This window comes from Prionailurus viverrinus, chromosome D4 (assembly GCF_022837055.1).
Source record: "Prionailurus viverrinus isolate Anna chromosome D4, UM_Priviv_1.0, whole genome shotgun sequence".
NCBI lineage: Eukaryota > Metazoa > Chordata > Mammalia > Carnivora > Felidae > Prionailurus > Prionailurus viverrinus.
Genome location: NC_062573.1, coordinates 5953502 through 5976713, shown reverse-complemented (window position 1 = coordinate 5976713; position 23212 = coordinate 5953502). Strand labels below are relative to the sequence as shown.

Below are 23212 nucleotides of genomic sequence, written 5' to 3'. Positions count from 1 at the left end.
TTCAAGTTAGTTAAATACAGTGTAGTCTTGGCTTCAGAAATAGTACCCAGTGATTCATCTCTTACATATGATAGCCACTGCACCTTCCCAAAAGTGCCCTCCTTAATATCCATCACCCATTTGACCCATTCCTTCACCCATCTGCCCTCAATTTGTTCTCTGTATTTAAGAGTCTCTTAGTTCTTTATAGATTTTGGATATTGACCCTTTATCGGATATGTCATTTGCAAATATCTTCTCCCATTCTGTTGGTTGCCTTTTAGCTTTGTTGTTTTCCTTCACTGTGCAGAAGCTTTTTATCCTGATGAGGATAGTTCATTTTTGCTTTTTTTTTTCCCTTGCCTCTGGAGACATGTCAAGGAAGAAGTTGCTGTGGCCGAGATCAAAGAGGCTGCTACCTGTTTTCTCCCATAGGATTTTTATGGTTTCCTCTCTCATATTTAGGTCTTTCATCCATTTTGAATTAACTTTTGTGTATGGTGTAAATAAGTGGTCCAATTTCATTCTTCTGCATGTCACTGTCCAGTTTTTCCAACATCATCTGCTGAAAAGACTGCCTTTTTCCCCATTGGATACTCTTTCCTGCTTTGTCAAATATTAGTTGGCCAGATATTCATGGATCCATTCTAGGTTCTCTGTCCTACTCCATTGATCTATGTGTGTGTATGTGTGTGTGTGTGTGTGTGTGTGTGTGTGTGTGTGCGCGCGCGCACCAGTACCATACTGTCTTTGATGATTACAGCTTTGTAATACAGCTTAAAGCCTGGAATTGTGATGCCTCCAGCTTTGGTTTTCTTTTTTGACATTGTTTTGTCTACTTATGGTCTTTTGGGTTCCATACAAATTTTAGGATTGCTTTGATCACAGACTCTAAAGTCAGAATTACCAGATTTAAACTTTAAACCTCCATCTTTTTCTAGGTGACTCAATTTCTTAACCAATAAAATGGGCCTAACCATGACTATCTCATAGAGCTCTTTTGGATTTCAGTGAGGTACTGCATGTCTATTAATATTCTGATTCCATCTTTATTTATGTCTTTGTTTCCACCTAGACAATCTCAGGGCAGGAAAAGTTTCTGAAGTGTCATCCTCCATTTTCTCCTTAGTTACACCAGCAACATGAAACCAGGAAACCACACATTGAGTGCTTCTGAATTCCTCCTCCTGGGCCTGTGTGAGCAGCAGGAACAGCAGCCTCTCATCTTTGGCATTTTCCTGAGCATGTACCTGCTCACTGTGCTGGGGAACACTGTCATCATATTGGCCATTGTCTCTGATCCACACCTCCACACACCCATGTACTTCTTCCTGGCCAACTTCTCCCTCACTGATCTGTGTTTAGCATCTACCACAGTCCCCAGGATGCTGGTGAACATCCAGGCCCATAGGAATACCATCACCTATGCTGGATGCCTATCTCAGATCTACTTCTTCCTATGGTTCATCAGTCTAGATGTTTTCCTCCTGGCAGTGATGGCATATGACCGGCTTGTGGCTATCTGTCATCCCCTTCGCTACACCTTGGTCATGACTCCCAGATATTGTACTGGGCTGTTGGTCATGTCCCTAACCCTCACTCAGTCATACTCTCTGACCCACACCAGTCTCCTGGCTCAGTTATCCTTCTGCACTGACAACATCATTCCCCACTTCTTTTGTGAACTTCTCCCCCTGATGAAGCTCTCTTGTTCCAATACTTACGCCAACCAGTGTGTGCTGATGTACTGGGGAGGGGCATTGACCATCTTGATCCCCTTGCTAATTATCATCTCTTATATCCGCATTGTGGCTGCTATTGTGAGAGTCCCATCAGCTAGTGGGAAGTGGAAGGCCTTCTCCACCTGTGGCTCTCACCTCTCAGCTGTTTGCTTGTTCTATGTGTCTGCTATTGGGGTGTACTTCATTCCCTCCTCTGCTGATTCAGCCAGCAAGGACAGGGTTGCAGCAGTGATGTATGCTGTGGTGACCCCCATGCTGAACCCATTCATCTATAGCCTGAGAAACAAAGACATGAAGAGTGCCTTGGGGAGACTCCTGAGCAGAAGGGCACTGCGATCTCCATGAGGCCAAGGATGTCATCCTGGGAATGCAGGGGAGATCAACTTATAGAGTTATCCAAATCCTGCATCAGCCTCTTGCTAATTTTTCAACCTATGGCAAATTAAGTAACCTCAGTGAGCCACAGTTTGCCTGCTCATAAAAGGAGGTAATTAAATATTCTCTATCATGTTAACTACACTAAAATAAAAAATAATTTAAAATATATTCTCTATCATGCAGTGTTTATGGAAGAATTAGGAGAAAAAATATGTAAATTTTCTCATTCTGGGTCTTATGCTTAGATTTTTATTACTTTTAATAATATTCAACATATTCCCTTGAGGTAAATATTTGCATTATACAGAAAAGAAAACAAAGGCTCAAAAACAGTGTGTGCGGGGGGGGGGGGGGGTTAAGTTAAATTACTTATCTGAAGCTACACAGCTAATATATGGCAGAGCCAGAATTTGAACCCAGATATCTGATTCCAAAATGCATACCTTAATGGTTACATGATGCCTAAATGGACATGAAATCCACATATTTCTCTCAATTACTAGTTTGCTTTCTTTTCGTGTTTCCTTCACATCATTCACATACACAGTTCCAATCAACAATGTCTCTCTATACTAGCAAATGACTTGAGGTTGGGGCAAGGCAAATCAGAAACTAGGATGGAAGAATAAACACTCTCAGAGATCCTGATACTTCGCCAAGGGAGCACACCCCCTGCTGGAGCATAAGTCTCTAGTTAGATATTCTGAAATAATCTATGAATAAAGCCACATGATCAGAGAGAAGGGTACTTGGACCACATTATGTGGGGCTGTCACCGAGTTTCTTTTATGGGGCCATATTCTTCTGCACAGTGCCAACAATCTATGTTCAGATCTATTTTAAAATATATCAGTTTTATTATTGTATCTCCCTTAGGGATGCTGCTAAGGATTTATCCTCACAAGGGGATAAAGATTTTTCAATAATCCACAGGAGAAATTTTGGAAACTTCAATGCACTCCATCCATTTCTTCCATGCATAATTGGAACTCTGAGATCCCACTGACAAATTCAGATTTTTAAAATAATTTTTAAGTGAAAATAAGACTTACACTAGAATCAGAAATACCTGGTTTATTATCAGTTCCACTATTCACTGCTTGTATGTCTTCTAGATGGTTACCAACGCCCCTCTGTCTCAGTTTCCAAACATAAACAAGTGAGTAGTAATAGTAACTATAGTAACTATCATCTAAGGCTGTTGTGAGAAATTAAAAAGATAACACATGTAAACTGCTTAGCACAGTGCTTGACACATATGCTACAATCTTCAAGTTCTGCTTAAAACACAGCTCAAATGAAATTTTCTCTTCTCCCTCTGGATAGGTGAATCTAGAGGACTTCACTGAGGACGTAACATTTGTGATGGGTCTTTTTTTTTTCCAGTTTCCTCGATACTTTATTACATTAAAAATGAATACATCACATTATTTCAGATAAAAGAAAATATGGATAATGGTAGATAAGACATATCTTGAAATATCGCCTATCGGACACCTAGAAATGTTAGAAAAATACATGTAACAAAATACCTCTCCCCTCCCATTTATTTTATTTTATTTTTTTTTAATATATGAAATTTATTGTCAAATTGGTTTCCATACAACACCCAGTGCTCATCCCAAAATGTGCCCTCCTCAATACTGTGATGGGTCTTAAAGTATGGGTATGTCATTGCAAAACAGAAAAGAGAAGTTTTTCAAGGCAGGAGGAACAGAATACAGAAAGGTATAAATTTATGTAAAGAAAGGAAAATGAGAAGCTATAGCTCTGTGGGTGAGTTGAGATGGGGATGTAATGTCCCCAATCTTGGGATGTCCAATCATTTCCTGATGTAGTCAACTTTACAATGTATGCAGACTGGGTACTGCCACCTAAAATGGTCCCTGGCCATTAGTTCATTAGTCAGTGTATGCTTATGATTCAACTGATCTTCAAACACTAGAAGGCAAGAAGGATGGTGACATCAATATCTGGCTAGACTTCAGGTAGCAGGAAAAGTCAGGGATTTGCTGCTGATATTATAACCCTAGTTGGCATCACTAGAATGCATCGGTAGTAGCAGAGAATTGCAGGAGCATACCTCATTTAAGGAGAAGGTGGTCCAGAGCCATGAGATAGCCTTATTACTGAGACATATCTCCAATATCTTTTTAAAGCTGGAGGCTATTTTTCCTGTACCAGAAATTCACTCACTACGACTAGCTGCCAATCTCCTGAAGTTGCCTCGCCCACTTGATGGGCTGCTGACTGCAGACACATTAGTGAGCCTACCCAAAACCACTAAAAGTATTACCCAGCTGAGCCAAATCTGAAGTGTTAACCCAAATAAATGTAAACAAAGTAAATGGTTGTTGTTGCTCTAAACACTAAGTCTGGGGAGCCTTTGTTACGCAGCACTTGGTAATTGATAAAGCTCTGCTTGAGGAAGATGATATACAAGATGGAAGTTGCTTTCTTTAGAATGTCTGCCTCCCTCATTTTCTGTAGACTAATAATTTGGAACAGATTTCAGCACAGCCCCAACATGAAATAACAGTCCCGGTTACAGGAACATTTACTTGATTCATCAAAAGGGGAGTAGGATTTAGCAACACATACCACTCATAAGTGGAGGGATACAAATGGCTGGACAAGAAAGTTATGAAACATTTTCCTGGGTGGAGTCAAAGTGCACAATGCATGAGGACTCTCCTATGACCCAGGAGACAGGAACATCTGGAACAAGTTCTCACAGGCTGTTGGGATCATTGATAGGCTTGGACATGATGGCACTTACAGCAAATGGAATGTAGATGCTAGTACACCTTGTTAAAGTACTGAGGGAGAGGTCCAAATCTCAAAGATATGGCCATGTTAGAATGTGTTTATAAGACCAGAGAACACACCAGGCAACTATGTGCCCAAGACAGGACAGGAGATACTCCTTTCACTAAAGCAAGAAAGAACACACTAGTGAGGAGGACAACAGAATCACTGAGAAGTTGATTGGGGGGCTCTTTCTCTTGGGACAGAATGAATAGAAAATGCTAACATGGAGCTTGGCTCCCTGGTATCAACAGGTCCAGGTGGCAGCACTTAACCATAAGAAGTAATATGAATGAAAATACCAAATACCAAAATCCATGGCAAGGCCAGATCTCCTATAGGGATTTGTTGAAGTAGCTAATAAATGGCTCTGTTTTTAGGGCTGAAGTAGAGGGGAAGCCAAAGAGGGTATTGCTTAAATTATAAATAAATAAATAAATAAATAAATAAATAAATAAATAAATAAAACTATGTAGACACTGATGGTAGCTTTTACAATAAAGAATCATAGTCCCTCACCCAGTTTTAAGACTTAAGACAGGGTGCAAGGGTCCAGCAGCAAGCCATCATACACGGGAAATGCTCTATTTGGGATTAGGGGCAAGCAGGTCCAGAAAGCACAAGCAAACAGAGATGGTCAGCACAGATCCCCATGTTCTCCACCTTTTTTTCAGTTTCTTTTCACTCCACACACATCATTAGTCACTGGGGTGGAAAACACTTGAAACTGGTTCATGGACAAAATCATAATACATTGTAATGAGCTGAAAATGGATGGATGTATACTGCCTGGAATGTACACTGTCATAGACAACCCCACCCAGGAGTGACTCTAAGGAAGGGAGGCAAGGAAAAATCCAGTGGGCACAGCATCCACTTGCTTATCATTTTTGCACAAGAGTAGAAGCCAAAGATAAGAATATAAACAGCCTCTTTGGAAGTGATGAATCCCTTACTCTGATAATATTGTTAGTATAATTGAAAATCATGTGTCAAAGTAAACTAAACATTATTCAGAGATAGAACTATACATAGTGTGTAGCAGGTCCAGAAGGACTTTTATGGAAAGGTAGCAAATTACAGCAAAGAATAAAGAAAATGAATAAGGTATACAAGGATTCAACCAGGGATAAGTATTCAGGAACTTCTTGCTGCTGTCAATATGCTTGATACCTCAATGATTTTTACCTTGATAGGGTAAAAAATGAACTAAGTATTTTTATACCTTATTTTATCTGTCCTTTTGCTGCCATGAAGGACGTTCCACAATGGTATTCGCAAATTCGGTTGCACTAGGATCAACTGTTTTGTTTTGTTTTGTGTCGTGTTGTTTTGTTTTTATAAAAAATATGAGGGTCCCTTCTCTAGAGAGTTCTAAAGCTCCAGGAAATACTAATTTGCAGCTAGAATTCAAAAGCACTGACAATGACAGAAAGCTACAAAGAGTAGAAGTGAGCAAGAGATGTTATGGAAACAGAACTGGGAAAGAAAAGTCAAGACCCATATTTAGAGATACCACTATGAAACATTACCAAGGTTGGGCTGGCTTGGTTCCCACAACTTGCGTGACCTCTATTCTAAATAGCCTGTCCCTGTAGAATCTTCACTTTTCTTTCTCCACCAGTTCAAGTGAGCTCACACATTAAGGTTCAATAAAATGTCATATGATGGGTAAAACTACCTGACCACCGTTGTGCAGATTATTTTCCTTCCTTCTGTGGTCCAAAATTTGTCATGGCAGCTATCACCATCTGATTTGATTAACACTAACTTGAACACATGACTCTATCATGTATAGACAATATGGACAATATCTTATTTATTTTTACATTTTACCAATAGTGCATAGCACAGTACCTGGCACATGGTAGGTATCAACATATACATTCTAGCTTAATGTGACCATGTTTCTTGCCACAACCATTAGCATTGAAATCAGGATATGAAAGCATGCAACAGTTTGGACTCCAGAGTCAGACTAGAAATAAATTTCAATCGTTCTTTCCCCACTTACTAGCTATAGTCTCAATCTGTAAAAGGTGATAATTATAGTATTCAACCCAAGATCATTACAATTGGAGAACTAAATGGCATAATACATTTAGAGAGTTAAGAACATGGAATAAAATAGATATTACGCTTTATGGAGAAATCATGATGACTGGACCTGTGTTACAGTTAATTGCATATATGTGCAACTACATACCATATGGAATTCTCTAAGATGAATTCCATAAAGGCATGGAATCAGTACCTCCTCTCCCTCACAGAGTATCTGACAAATGGGAGATTAATGAATTTGGTTGAATTGTAGGTTAAAAAAAGATTCACACCTTAGAATTACAGCAAACAAAAGAAGTTATAATTGACCTTGCCCCTGTGTGGCTTAGCATCACCCTACACAAACACCAGGGAAATATTCACATTTATAGGACAGGACAAGTTCTTTATGAAATACACCAACCACATACATTGTTAGATCTAAAGCTTAAGAGAATGATTCTGGGTCATTTTTTTAAAACCTAAGCAAATATGATAAGGGATGATATTGCTTCATAAACACATGGGTTCTCCAGGGCGTAACTTCAAAATATGGATATAGGATCAAAGTCCCTGAGAAGAGAATGTATGAATTCCAAAAACCTTACTGAGTGCAGTCTTCATATCATTGTTCCTGAGGCTGTATATGAAGGGGTTCAACATAGGAGTCACAACAGTGTAAAATACAGCTGCAATCCTTTCCTTAACCCCAGAGTGTGATGAAGGGGGAAACAGATAGACACCAATAGCTGTGCCATAAAACAAGAAGACAATGGTGAGATGGGAGCCACAAGTGGAGAAGGCCTTCTGCCTGCCAGGGGCAGTTGAGACTCCAAGGATGGTGGACATGATGTATGCATATGACAAAATGATCAGGGAGAGAGGACCAGTGAGTATCATAGAGCCCACAGTGAACAGGGCTACCTGGTTCGTGCTGGTGTCTGAGCATGACAGCTGCAGCAGAGGGACCACATCACAGAAGAAGTGATGGATGCTGTTGCCTGCACAGAAAGAAAGTCTAGCCATAAGCAAGGTATGTAGGAGGGCAGCAAGGTTGGTGAGGACCCAGCATGCTGCCAGAAGGACCACACAGACAAGAGGACTCATGAGCTTGGAGTAGTGAAGAGGCCTGCAGATGGCCACATAGCGGTCATAGGCCATCACCCCCAAGAGGAAGTCATCCAGTGCTCCAAACATCATGAAGAAATGCATCTGGGCCAAACACCCTTCATACGGTATGGTGTGACTATGTGTCTGGATGTTCACCAACATCTTGGGGACTGTAGTGGAAGAAAAGCAGGCATCAGCAAAAGAGAGGTTGGCCAGGAAGAAATACATGGGGGTGTGGAGGTGTGAGTCAAAGCCAATGGCCAGGATGATGAGCAGGTTTCCCATGACAGTGACCAGGTACATGCCCATGAAGATGCCAAATAGGAGAGGCTGCTGCTCTGGCCTCTCGGAAAGACCCAACAGAAGAAACTCAGTGACACTGGACTGGTTGATTCTGTCCATGCCACTACTCTTCCTGGAGGAAGAAAAGAGATAAGTCAAAAAGTGTTAAAAAAAAAAGTTGGTGCTTCTATCCTTCTCTAAAAGAAACACCCTCACCCAATTCACATATGTCTTTACTCCAAGTTCCTGGACCTTCCCTCCAAGGTCTGCACATCATTCCTTACTCCTCAATCCACCCAAGAAAGGAGGCAAGCAGGCAGAGAGATTAAAATGCAAAAGAAAGGTGGAAAGATGAGTTTCAGGATACTTCTGTCAATGCTACATGTTCACTAAGATCCAAATACCCCGGCTTCCATGTCCTAAGCCCATCTAATTTGCAAGCAGTAAGAGCTGACACTTTGAACTGTAAGCACTACACAATGTGGCATCTAATTGAAAACCCATACATTTTATTACATATACTTCACAAATGAGTTTTTGAAATTCAGTGAAATTAAGTCACTTGCATAATATCACAAAGAAGGTAGTAAATACAGCATGGGGGGCCTGAAGCCATTTCTGGTGCCCTTAAACACCCTGAATCAAGGCTACCTTTACTTAAACTCTTCCTCTGCAGGAGGCAGACATAGGGGACTCTCTCTAAGGGAGTAGTTTCTACTGCCCATCTCAGGACTGGCAGAAACAGGAGGCAGGGGCTCCACCTGGGATCTTTTGTGGATCTCAGAGAGAAAAACATAACTGCCTTTTTTTTTGGAGCACTCACCTCATTTATCTAGCTCAGACAGAATTCACCATCAGAGATAAAACTCCCTGCACCTGTGTTCTCCCTTTTGGTGTCACAGGACCTTGATTTAGGCATGCAGGCTCTTCTTAACCATAGCAAATGATAAATCAGAGGCCCCAGGGCTGTTGGGTATGTTGGGCCAGCCAGAGAGCAGCAACCTAGACTACAGCAGTGGAGGTGGGATGAGCCTTGTGCACGCTGTCACAGAAGTATTTCTAGGTTCTGGGTCCCAGGAGTAGGATTTTCCAGGCTGATCCCCAGGGACAAATATGAAGTAATTGCTCTACCTTCATGTTTCATCTCCCTAGGCCAACACTCACCAAGGAGTGTGGGCAGAGGGAATGCACAGCACATAGATGGTTTTGCATGTGATAAGCTTTGTCCCCAGGGATATGTGTGGATCCCTATTCTTCATGCACATATACCCACAGAAAATAACAATGACAAATCCCAGAGAAAGAGGAAATTTTAATTTCCAGAGCTACAACACCACAATATTCAAAATATCCGGTTTTTAGCAAAAAGGTTCAGGAATGCAAAGAAACAAAGATGTATTGCTGATTCAAGGGAAGAAAGAAATGAACAGAAACTGTCCCTCAGTTAAGTGCAGACTTTGGAGTTTCTAGACAAAGATTTTAAATCAACTGCCTTTAAAGAAATATACTCAAAGAGCTAAAGGGATGCGGGAAGCAATATCTCAACAAATAGAGAATGTCTAAAGAATGATGAGAGTTTAAAAAGAAACCAAACAGAAATGATAAAGCTGGAAAGCACAAGAATCAAAGTGATCAATTTATGAGAGGGGTTCAAGATAAGAGTAAAGCAAGCAGAAGAAAGAATCAGCAAACTTGAAGATAGATCACATGAAATCATCCAGTCTGAGGATCAGAAAGAGAAAAGAGTGAAAAATAAATAAGCAGACCCTAAAAGACCTATAAGACACCAGCAAGCATGCTGACATATGAATATTGGGAGTTCAAGGACAGAAGACAGAGAAAAAGGAATAAAGAATATTTCAAGAAATAAAGTTCAAAAACATCCCAGATATGATAAAAGTCATAAATCTACACATCTAAGAAGTCAATAATCTTCAGTTGGATAAACTCAGAGAAAGCCACATTGAGACACATTATAATCAAACTGTTGAAATACAAAGACAAAGAGAAAATCTTAAAAGTGGAAAGAGTGAAGCTAACCAGTATGTAAAATCAATCCTTGATAAAATTAGCAGTTGATTTCTCATCAGAAACCATGGAGACCAGAAAGCACTGAGATAATACATCTAAAGTGCTAAAAGAAAAAAATTATCAACCAAGACTTCTATATCTGGCAAAACGAAGGAGAAATTTAAATATTTTCAAATAAAAAAAAATAGGGAATTTGTTCAGATAGAACTTCCCTATAAGAAATGCTAAAAGGAGTCCTCCAGGCTGAAATAAAATGATCAAGAAAAACATCATATGATTTCACTCATATGTGGAGCTTAAGACACAAAGCAAATGATCACGGGGGGAAAGGTGGGGAAGGGATGGTTTAAATAGGTGACAAGTACTGGGTTTTGTATGGAAGTGTTGAATCACTAAATTGTACAACTGAAGCTAATATTACATTATATGTTTACTATTTGGAATTTAAATAAAAACAAAATGAAAATAAAATTTTAAATGACTCAAAAAATAAAATAAAATAAAATAATCCCCCCAAAATAAATAGTATTTAGAAAAGAAAGATAGAAAGATAGAATGAATGGATGAACAAATGAATGAGAGAAAGAAAGAAAGAAAGAAAGAAAGAAAGAAAGAGAAAGAAAGAGGAAGGAAGGAAGGAAAGAAGAAAAGAAGAGATATTTTCCAAAGAAAACATCCAAATGGCCAATTAACACAGGAAAAGATGCTCATTAGTCATTAGGAAAAGGCAGATCAGAAGGAAGGAAGGAGAGGAGAAAGGGAGGAAGGGGGAAGAAGAAAGGAAAAAAGAAAGAAAGATCCTAGATGGTAACTCACCACCATATAAAGACATAAAGGCCACTGGTAAACGCAACTACATAGGTATATATAAAAGCAAGTATTCTTGAACTTTTTTGCAACTCTTCTTTTAGTTTTCTATATGATTAAAAAACAGATTCATACAACAATAACTATAAATCTATGTCAATGGGCACATGATGTATAAAGATGTCATTTGTGAAGATAACAATATAAAGGGGGAGGATAAAGATATATAAGACCAGAATTTTTGTATGCTATTGATACCAATTCAAACTAGATTGAGTTTAAGATGATAATTGTAATCTTCAAGGTAACTACTGAGAAAATGAATGCTATATACAGAAAAAAGAAATTAAAGGAAAATCAAAAAGATAACACTAAAAAAATTAAACACAAAGAAAGGCAGTAATGGAAATTTTAGGAATAAAAAAATATATAAAGCATATACAAACCAAACTGTAAAATTGTAGAAGTGAGTTCTTCCTTACCAGGAACTATTATAAGTGTAAATGGACTATAATCTTGAATTAAAAGGTAGAGGCTGGCAATTTAGACTTAAAATAAAGCATGATCCATCTGTATACTGTTTATGAAACTAACTTTAAATCCAATGACACAAGGGAAAATAAAAGAATGGAAATAGATATTCCATACAAACAGTAGCCAAGCAAAATTTGACAGAACTACAAAACAAAATACCCCAATTAAAAAATGGCCAAAAGACTTGAATAGATATTTTGCAAAGAAGACATTCAAATGGCCAATTAACACATGAAAAGATGCTCAACATCATTAGTGTTTAGAAAAACGCAGATCAGAAACCACTATGAAAATACAAATCAAAATCATCATTTCATAACCACTAGGATGGCCATAATTTTTTTTAATGGAAGGTGACAAGTGTTGAAAGGAACGTGGAGAAAGTGGGACCCTCGTATATTGCTGGTGGGATGCAACTGGAGTGGTCACTGCGGAAAATAGTTTGGTTCTTCCTCAATGACTTAAACAGAGAATTACCATATGATCTATCAGTTCCACTTTAGGTATATATCCAAAATAATTTAAAACAGATAATAGAACAAATATTTGTACAAAAATGTAGCAACTCCATTCACAGTGGTCATACTGTGGAAATAATCTCAATGTCCACCAACAGATAAATGGATAAACAAAATGTAGTATATATGTACAGTGGAATATTATATGGCCACATAAGGGAATGAAGTACTGATTCATGCTATACAACATAGATGAACCTTGAAAATATCATGCCTGGTGAAAGAAGGCAGACACAGGAGGCCACATATCATATGATTCTGCTTATATTAAATATCCTGAATAAGAAAATCTATGGTGATGGAAGAAGATTAATGGTTGTCATAGACTGTGGAGAGGAGGGAATGGGGAATGACTTCTTAATAAGCACATGGTTTCCGTTTGGGGGGATGAAAAAGTTCTGGAACCAGACAGTCATGATGGCTGCACAACATAATGAATGTACATAACATCACTAAATGGTATACTTTAAAATAATAAAAATGGTAACCATTTTATGTGTATATTTCAGCTATAATTAAAATAAAATGAAGAGGAAATAATAAAATGTACATACATATCTGCTCATTTGAACATAAAGAACTACAAGAATAATAAATCAGAAATAAATGAGTTTGAAATTGACTCCCCACCCCATTCTTTTCAGTAGGTTCCCTAATCTCTTGACTCAATGATGACTGAGGAACCTCTCCTAACCTTCCTACTCTTTCCTTGTCCATCAGGCTTTTAGTTACAAATCAGAGAAGCTGATTCTAGCAGATGTGGGCATTTCTTCAAATATAGAAAGTATTTAAAAGATGATGGGTCTAAACCTCTGGGACACAGCAAAGGCAGTCATAAGAGGGAAGCATATAGCAATCCAGGCCTTCCTAAAGAAGGAAGAAAGGTCTCAGATACACAACATAACATTATACCTCAAAGAGCTGGAAAAAGAACAGCAAATAAAATCCCAAACCAGCAGAAGACAGAAAATAATAACAATTAGAGCATAAATCAATGCTATCAAAACCAAACCAAACAAAACAAAACAAAAAAACAGAATAGGTCAACGAAACTAGGAGCTGGTTCTCTGAAAAAATTAACAAAATTGATAAACACCTACCCAGTTTGATCAACAAGAAAAAGGAAAGGACCCAAATAAATAAAATCAAGAATGAAAGAGGAGAGATCACAACCAACACTGCAGAAATACAAACAATAAGAAGAGAATATTATGAGCAGTTATATGCCAATAAAATGGGAAATCTGGAAGAAATGCACAAATTCCTAGAAACATATACACTACCAAAACTGAAACAGGAAGAAATAGAAAATTTGAACAGACCCATAACCAGTAAAGAAATCAAATTAGTAATCAAAAATCTCCCAAAAAAACAAAAGTCCAGGGGCAGATAACTTTACAGGGGAATTCTACTACACATTTAAAGGAAGAGTTAACACCTATTCTTTTGAAGCTGTTCCAAAATATAGATATGGAAGGAAAACTTCCAAACTCTTTCTATGAAGCCAATGTTATCTTGATTCCAAAACCAGACAAAGACCCCACTTAAAAGGAGAACTATAAACCAATTTCCCTGATGAACATGGATGCAAAAATCCTCAACAAGATACTAGCCAACCGGATCCAACAATACATTAAAAAAAATTATTCACCACGACCAAGTGGGATTTATATCTGGGATGCAGGGCTGGTTCAATATCCACAAAACAATCCATGTGATTTAATCACATCAGTAAAAGAAAGGACAAGGACCACATGATCCTCTCAATAGACGCAGAGAAAGCATTTGACAAAATACAGCATCTTCTTGATAGAACCCTCAAGAAGGTAGGGATAGAAGGATCAGATCTCAAGATCATAAAAGCATATATGAAAGACCCACTGCTAATATCATTCTCAATGGGGAAAAACTGAGAGCTTTCCCCCTAAGGTCAGGAACATGACAGGGATGTCCACTCTCACCACTGCTACTCAACATAGTATCGGAAGTCCTCAGCAATCAGACAACACAAAGAAATAAAAGGCATCCAAATCAGCCAGGAGGAAGTCAAACTTTCACTCTTCACAGATGACATGATACTCTATACGGAAAACCCAAAAGATTCCACCAAAAAAGTGTTAGAACTGATACATGAATATGACAAATATCATATGACTTCACTTATATGAGGAATTCAAGATACAAAACAGATGAACATAAGGGAAGGGAAGCAAAAATAATATAAAAACAGGGAGGGGGACAAGACATAAAAGACTCTTAAATATAGAGAAAAAACAGCGTTTCTGGAGGGGTTGTGGGAGGGGGATGGTCTACAAGGGGCATTAAGGAATCTACTCCTGAAATCATTGTTGTACCATATCTAACTAACTTGGATGTAAATTAAACAATAAATAAATTTCAAAAAAAAAGATGATGCATCTAAATTCAATGTGCTATCCTGAATTGGATCCTAGAACAAAAAAAAAGGGCATTAATGGAAAAACTGGTAAATTTATCAATGTTAATGTCTTAGTTGTGCTGATGTACCATGGATGTGTTAGATATTAACAACAGGAGAAGCTGGGAAAAGCACATAGGAAGTCTCTGTACTACTTCTGTAACTTTTCTAGTATCTAAGATTATTCCACAATAAAATGTTTACTAAAAATAACAAACTAATGAGTTTGGTTAGCTACAATGGGTGAGTGGGAATGAGGTGGGAAAGTTGAGAAGATGAGCACACCTATTTGTATAGTTTTTACTGTGTTATCTTTCAATTTCTCAAATAAATAAGCAGGAATGAACAAAGCAAAGTGGAGTGAAAATAAAACAATTAATCTAACATTTCAAATGACGTGATCAGACAGAAAGGGAAGATCAAATAACTCAGGTAATTCTAGATACAAGCCCATTGGGTGGTTGCTCATGAATAAGCCATCATTTTTAAAGACAGGGGGAGAGGGAGAGAGAGAGAGAGAGAGAGAGAGAGAGAGAGAGAGAAACAAACAACAGCCATTGTATGGTGTATGAGGTCTGCATTCCCAAGAACAGTCAGGATATCTCACCAGATCCTTATATACCACTGCCACTGCTGCTTTCCATGCCTCGGTGGCAACAACATGTCCTGTGGCACAAATAATTACAAAAAGTGGTCCTGAAGGCTTCTTACCTATGCCCAGATCTCGTTTCTCAAAATACATGCCAGGCCATTATTGAAAGAGCAATGGACGCCTAATGTAAGAATGCATGCAACAAGTCTCTCTGGAATTATTTTATCTCCAAATGATGCCAATACAGTAGCATCTTTTCTGGATCATTGAGTCCCTCATCTTTCAACTATATTTATACATTTCTGTGAATCCCCAACCAACAAGGTTTTATGCCTTGAAGTTCTAACGTCAGCCCAAGATTATTGTAAACCCAGTGATATCCATGACCTCACCCTCAACCAACACCATGACAGCCTGAAGGACCATCAGGTGGCATCAGACCCACAACTGGACTCATTCCTGATGATGGCATCAGACATACAGCTGGCTTACCTGTGATGGTGACCTTGATCTACCCACTGGACTCATCCAGTTCTCATGTCCCTTGTAAATCTCCTATCCAATGTTCCCTTCACCCTCAAAACACTCTCCTGCTTTTCATATCCTTTCTTTCCCAGTTCAACCCCAACCATCACAAGCTACTCCCTTCCCCTTCCATCCTTGCATTTTCTGCTCCTTCCTCAGATGTCTGCACTTCTAGCCCCCATCTCTGATATACAACCAGCACTGAAGGATGTGTTATAAAATAATTGCTATATAAACCTTACTGAGCAAATAGCCATATTTTAAAGGATATGAATTGTTGGGTATGCCATAAGGCACCCTCTCAACTGCCCGGCCATGTTGTCGCCTATCAAAATGATCTTAAAGAAACCTTCACAATAACACAACCCACCCCCTATATATCTGATGGTCCACATCTCTGAACCTAAACCTTGTTTTTCTCCTGGTCTTTCCTTTAAAATACTAACTCCAACTATCCAGAATAGCCCCATATTATGTCTTGATTAAAATGCTTACTAGAAATTTAGTAGTTCTTCATTGCCCATGCCAAATTCTCAGTCTAGCTTCTAGTCCATGAGGGATATTCTCTTCTTCTCCACTATCCCTTACTCCTGCACTAATTTATTCCTCTCTAACCCAGGCTTCTCTTCATAATTTGACTTGTACTGTCTGCATTTTGGACTCATACTCCAAAATAAGACCCACCAATTTTATTCTCACCACCAAGTATGTTATATTCTTGTCAACTGCCCTCATTCTGCTGACCACAATGGAGGTCACTGGTGCTGCCTTGGAGGCCACCATATTACGCAACATAGTGAAAGAATTATGCCAGTCAGGAAATGTCTAAAATAATATCCATATATATGATTCAAACTGCCACAGTTTGAATGGGAGCCCTGAATGAAAGACAATGATCCCTGGCAACAATGGTTGCTAATAATTGCCTAGCCTTAGATTATCTGATGACCAGCCAAGGGGACATTTTTTCCCATAAGGGCACTTATTGTTGCATGCTGACAAATAATACAGGCAAAATTTCTCAGATAGCACAATACATAGTCTGTTTCTCCAGCAGAAACTTTTCTCCACTCCCACCCCTTTACCACTACAAATTCCCAAACCCATTCTCTCTGCTTTGTCCAAGCCAACTTGTAGCTTGTACCCACCCAGATTCCTCAAGAATCCTTTGTGCCTCATTCTTTCTTTTAAGTTCTCTTCCTATGTGAAGTGTCATCAGCCCTGACTTCTGAACCAAAGCATGTGCCTCCTGATAATATGCACTGTCGTAGGCTTATGAAAGATCTATAGTTAGAATCTTCAACACACACACACACACACACACACACACGCATGCACACACGTGTATGCACACACAAACATGGTAAAATGTTAGCTTTTGTAAAAGAGTATGGGTGAAGGGCATAAGAGAATTTATTCTATCATCTTTACAACTTTTTTCTAAGCATGAAGTCATTTTTAAAAATAAATTTTAAAAAGTTGAATCCCAGCTGGAACCAAGCCCCAAAAATATTTGAGCTTGGAACTGTGCCCAAGAAGAAACAAGTCCAAGACATCCCTGGCATTAGAGACACTGTCCCTTGTGACTCCAGTCCCCTCTGGCTCCTGGACATGATGTTCTCCATATGGCAGGAAGAAATTGGCCAGTTAACCCACAGTGGCTCCTCCTTTACTATGAAGAGAAGCTGAGAATTTGGCAACAGTCTGGAAGAAGTGTCTGAACTCACGGATGATGAGCACAGGTCAGAAGGAGCTGGAAATCTGCACGTGGCGATGGATCTTCCTATATAATTGTGGGTTTGTGTATGAGCATCTCTGTGTTCGTGTGTGTGTGTGTGTGTGTGTGTGTGTGTGTGTGTCTGCATGCACTGTATATGCTTGTATACCTGTTGTTTGATAGTTGGCTGTGTGTGTACTACATAACTGATTCACAGCCTGATTCTTTTCAGTTAGTTAGACCCAATCTGGGCTGTGTTTTAGTGCATAAGTTATCAGCCTCCAACATGTGATTAGGGACTTCTGATTCATATCTGTGATCTTCAATATTTGCCTCTATTGTTATGACAGTGGCATTCTCCCAATGGGGTGATGGGTCACAGCTGAGTGATGAGAACTCAGCATTAAGAGTAAGACTGTTGTCTCCACTGCTGGGGAAAAGGGTATCCAACCTCTTCAAGGAACCAAAGTTAGAAGGGGCCCAAATCTGTCCTCAGCAGCATGTATGTTTGTGAATGACAACTTGTATGTAAGAGCAGGAATGTGTATTGTTTCCTTTTGTCTGTGTGTCTGTTACCATGTGTATGTTGCCATGTGTATGGGTTGTTGGTGGTGGTTTAATGATGGTGCCTGTCACTGAATAGGCTTAATTTCCCCATGATGACTGACTGCCTTCACTGGGAAGGGGCCATCACTTCAGTGATGGGAGTGGGCATGCTGCTGGTAGAGAGTGACTAAGTGTGCATGTGTTGTTGGTGCATGTTTCTTGTGAGATTTTGAAATTGTGTATGGCCTTGTGTGTTTTTGGTGATGTGTATGTATAGTGATGAGTTATGCATATGTGAGTTGTGTATTTTACCAGGTATGATATGCTTGTATGTTAATGGTGCATTGTGAATGTATTTGTGGGTGATACGTAATTGCATATTATGTACATCCTGCCTTGTGTGTTATTCATGACTTGTATGTATATTTGTATTTATGAAATAAACCACATACTGGCTATCTTTCTCTTACAATGGGACTCAGACACAGGTGACTGAAATCTTCAAATCAGCAGTGTGTGTGTCTGTGTATCTGTGTGTGTGTGCGTGTGGTGTTTGTATGTGTGTTTGGAGACTTCTGATTTGCACTCATGACTTCAATTAGTTCCTTAAGTGACCTCCTTCTCATGGACATAACCACTGCTCTAAGTGACTATTTCCTAAAAAGGGTCTGTTATCATTTTCATATACCTGTGTGAGTCAGTGGCTCAGAGTTTTGTAACCCTTGCACATTCACTTAATGTCCCAGGCAAAGGAATGTTAGGCGTGTTGCTGAGTGAAGTTAGAGCACAGAGTCTCACCAAATGGCGGCAAGACCTTGGGAGAGTCACTCAACTATTTGGCCTCGGTTTACATATCTAGAAAATGGATGCTTACAGGCCCTCTGTAAGTATTTATGGCTTGAATAGAAGTTAATGTATGTGAGAGCCTTTTGTCAACTGGAAAATATATAAATATAAATGACAGAGATTATCCAGACAGGCACCAAGAAAATTTTGGACAGCTTCAGTCTCCTTGCAACCCTAAAGTAACATACTGTCTCTGGCACTCACACCCAGTGAAAAGAGAGATTTCCATGTTAAAAGCATAAGTGATGATCACACAATATTAAGTTGAACTATTTGAGGTAACCAATATTTGATCCATAGAAAATGGCAATTAAAGAAGTAGGACAATAGTTCAATATATATATTTATTTATAGGGATATATATATGTACTGTATTCATATATATATCCATACATATGGGGTGTATACATATATATATACATATACACACACACACACACACACATATATATATATATGTATACACACACACACACACACACACACATACAGTTGACCTTTAAACAACATGAGTTTGAACTGCACAAGTTCACTTACACATGGATTTTTTTGATAAATACTGTACAATACTATAAATGTGCTTTCTCTTCCTTATGATTTTCTTAATAACATTTTCTTTTCTCCAGCTTACTTTATTGTAAGAATGCAGTATATAATACACATACAAAGTATGTGTTAATCAACTACTTGTTATTGGTAAGGCTTCTGGTCAACAGTAGGCTATCTATTAGTAATTAAGTTTGGGGGGAGTCAAAAGTTATATGACTGTGCATGGGAGTCAGCACCCCAACCCTCATGTTATTTAAGGGTTGACTGTATATTTCATATATATGTGTGTGTGTGTGTGTGTGTGTGTGTGTGTATTCCCATATGTATGTCTACATATATTCCATCTGAGTATATGTATATGCATAGATGGAATGTAGAGATAGATGGAATATATATGTATACAAACACTCCCATCTGTGTGTGTGTGTGTGTGTGTATCCCCTTATGTATATATGGACATACATGTATCCTATTTCTAACAGCAACTTGTTGCCTATGGAACAATTTCTTAATGGCTTAAATGAGAAAATTACCCTAATTTTTAGTGAAACAGCAAAGATTTTATCTGATAATGGAAGGCTGATGTGTGTATTTAATTAGGAAACGTAAGTAAAGCCTTTAAGCATAGTGCCTGGTACATAGTATAACCCCCCAAATGTTCACCATTATTATGGAAGATTGTTTGAGAGGTATTCTGGTTTAGGAGTTGTTCTGGCATTTAGGTGGGGTTTGAATGACCCCCCATTTCTAGAGTGCTGGTGAGCTTACAGCTGTAGATGAGTGTGATCCAGCCAGGTTCCCAGGAGGAATGTGACAACACTCCAACAAGACCACCTCAGTGATGGCATCGCATGTCACTTTAAGGCAGAAACAACTGAATCTAGTTTGCCAAGGACCATCTACTACTTCTGCCACAGTGAACTGTTTTCATTTGGCTCTGTCTCGGTGTCATAAATTATCCCAGTATATGGGACCTTGCTTTTCTTGTCCACCACTACATTCTCAGTACTTAGCAGAGGGCCAGGTTCAATCTCAACATTCAGTAAATAATGGTCAAATAAACAGTGAATGCTCTCTTGTTTCTGTGCAATGAGGTCTTGTTGGCTGCTTTTGGTTATAATGTTTTCCTAGAGCCAGACTGGGACAGAGTACAGATGCATGCATCCACAGGTGTGAGAAATTAATAGGAATGTAGTTTAAAATGCATTGTATTCTCAGAATATTACAGTATAGAATGTGTCCCTATCATTCTTCCTGATATTTCCAATCCTCCTTTATCCCCAGCATGTAAAAGCACAGCATGAGGCCTGAGAACCAGAGCAGTGAGTTCCTCCTCCTGGGGCTCCCCATCCGGCCAGAGCAGCAGGGCATGTTCTTCACCCTGTTCCTGGGCATGTACCTGACCACAGTGCTGGGGAACCTGCTCATCATCCTGCTCATCAGGCTGGACTCTCGCCTTCACACCCCCATGTACTTCTTCCTCAGCCACTTGGCCTTCTCTGACATTTCCCTTTCATCTGTCACAGTTCCAAAGATGCTCATGAACATGCAGACTCAGCAACAATCCATCCCCTATATGGGGTGCATTTCACAGGTGTATTTCTTTATATTTTTTGGTTGCCTTGACAACTTTCTTCTCACAGTGATGGCATATGACAGGTATGTGGCCATCTGTCACCCTCTCCACTACACCACCACCATGAGGGAGGAGCTGTGTATCATCCTAGTGGCTGGATCCTGGTTCTTCTCTTGCATCCAAGCTCTTTTGCACACCCTCCTCGTGGACCAGTTGTCCTTCTGTGCAGGGACTGTCATCCCACACTTCTTTTGTGATCTTGCTGCTGTGCTCAAGTCTTCCTGCTCAGACACCTCTTTCAATGAGCTGCTTATCCTCACTGAAGGAGGATTGATCCTCATTCTACCATTGAGTGGTATCTTGGGCTCATATATCCATATGGCAGGCATCGTTCTGAAGGTCCCTTCCTTCAAAAGAATCTCCAAAGCCTTGTCTACATGTGGCTCCCATCTCTTTGTGGTGTGTTTATACTATGGGACAATTGCAGGTGTTTACTTTTTCTCTTCATCAGGCAACTCCCAAGACAAGGACATAATTGCTTCTGTAATGTACATGGTGGTCACCCCTATGCTGAACCCCTGCATCTACAGCCTGAGGAATAAGGACATGAAACATGCTCTTCAGAAAATTTTTAGAGTCAAGGACCCTCTTTGGTATGGTTAATTTAACCCCGTTGTCATGAGCACTCATTGGGCTATAAACATGTCTCCTTTAAAAGTTGTGATTTGGACAGCTCTTACTGCTGACAGCATTCTTCAACTGATCTCATTTTATGTTTCCTCTCATCTTTTTCTTCACCTGATTTTTCCCTTACCTGTTCTCTGAATTCTGTGTATTAATGTTTCTATAGGGAAATCCCAAGTCCTCCTATGATGTTCACTGCAATGTTGTGAGACTTGTGAGCCCACTTCACTGGGCTTTAAGAGCTTTTCTTATCTCCCATCTTTTTCTTCAATAACTCTCTTTATCTGGTACTGATATTAACATATATTTATGTGAATTTTCTTAATACCACCAAACTTCATTTATTTCATGTGTGAAGAATTCAGAAGTTACCAAACTGTTTTGCCTATTGAGTGGTGTCCATCACAGCTGGCATTAATTAAGCATTTAAATGTATATTTTATTTAATCCTCAGTACAAGCCTCTTATGAGGGTACTAATATTTTATGTAGAGAGCAAACCAAAACCCAGAAAGATCAAGTAAATTTCTGCCCTAAGACCTCATCTCAGACATGCATGGCTTTAAAACCATGTCTTTAACCAGATTACTTTATTGCCATTATCTCAGTCTGTACCACTGACCAGTTTGGACATTTTTGATCCTTATATATAGCATACAATAAGTACTGTTTTGTATTCCACTTTTTATTCAGTATAGTTATGGTTAAATCATTCTCAAGACTTTATAATTTTCAAATGTGTCTACACATCTTAATATATTTATCCATTCTAGTTTTGACTGACATTTGGGCTGTTTCCAGTTTGGGACCTCTATATACTAGAGAATGGGATTTGGGGGCCACAATGTATGTGTATTTTCAGCATTAATAGATAATACCAGAAAGTTAGATAAAGTGCTTACACCAGTTACACTCATTTCTGTAACATATGGAAAAATGTGGTCCACTTCCTCACCAACACTTATACTATCCATCTTTTCCACTGTACACATTTTTATGGGTTTATAGAAACAGTGTGCTGTGGCTTTAATTTGCACTTGTCTGATAACTCGTGTAGTTTATCCCTTTTGCCTATACTTACTGATCATTCTGATAGTTTCTCTTGTAAAGGACCTGTTCCCAATCCTTTGCTGTTTTATTGGGTAGTCTGCTTTTTAACATTAATTTGTAAAAATTCTTTGTATATTCTACATTTTAGTCCTTTGCCAAATATACATATTGAGGATTTTTTTTCATTATGAGGCTTGCTTTTTCAATATATTAATTGTCTATTTTGAGTTAATTTTGTGTGACTAATGCACAAAAAGGCTTCAATGTCATTCTTCTGCATGTAGATATCCAGTTTTCCCAGAGTCATTTATTTAAAAGATATTTCTTTGCCCCATTGATTTGTCTTGGCACCTTATAAAAATTCAGCTGGATACAAATGTGAGGGATTACTTCTGGACTTTCAGCTCTGTTCTATTGGCCTATATCTATCTTCATGACTATATCACACTAGCTTGATTACTG

At 38.9% G+C, this 23212-nt stretch overlaps 2 protein-coding genes across 2 annotated transcripts; one reads left to right on the top strand and one right to left on the bottom strand.

Annotated features, from left to right (window-relative positions):
• Positions 1-1121: 1121 nt before the first annotated feature.
• LOC125150476 (olfactory receptor 1J4-like) lies at positions 1122-21680 on the top strand. Its single transcript, XM_047830426.1, has 3 exons — positions 1122-1618; positions 3297-3299; positions 20741-21680. Exons 1-3 carry the CDS (start codon positions 1122-1124, stop codon positions 21678-21680), a joined length of 1440 nt encoding a protein of 479 aa, XP_047686382.1.
• LOC125150345 (olfactory receptor 1N2-like) lies at positions 7512-8459 on the bottom strand. The gene has a single exon (XM_047830141.1). The coding sequence runs from the start codon at positions 8457-8459 to the stop codon at positions 7512-7514; it is 948 nt and encodes a 315-aa protein (XP_047686097.1).
• Positions 21681-23212: the final 1532 nt, after the last annotated feature.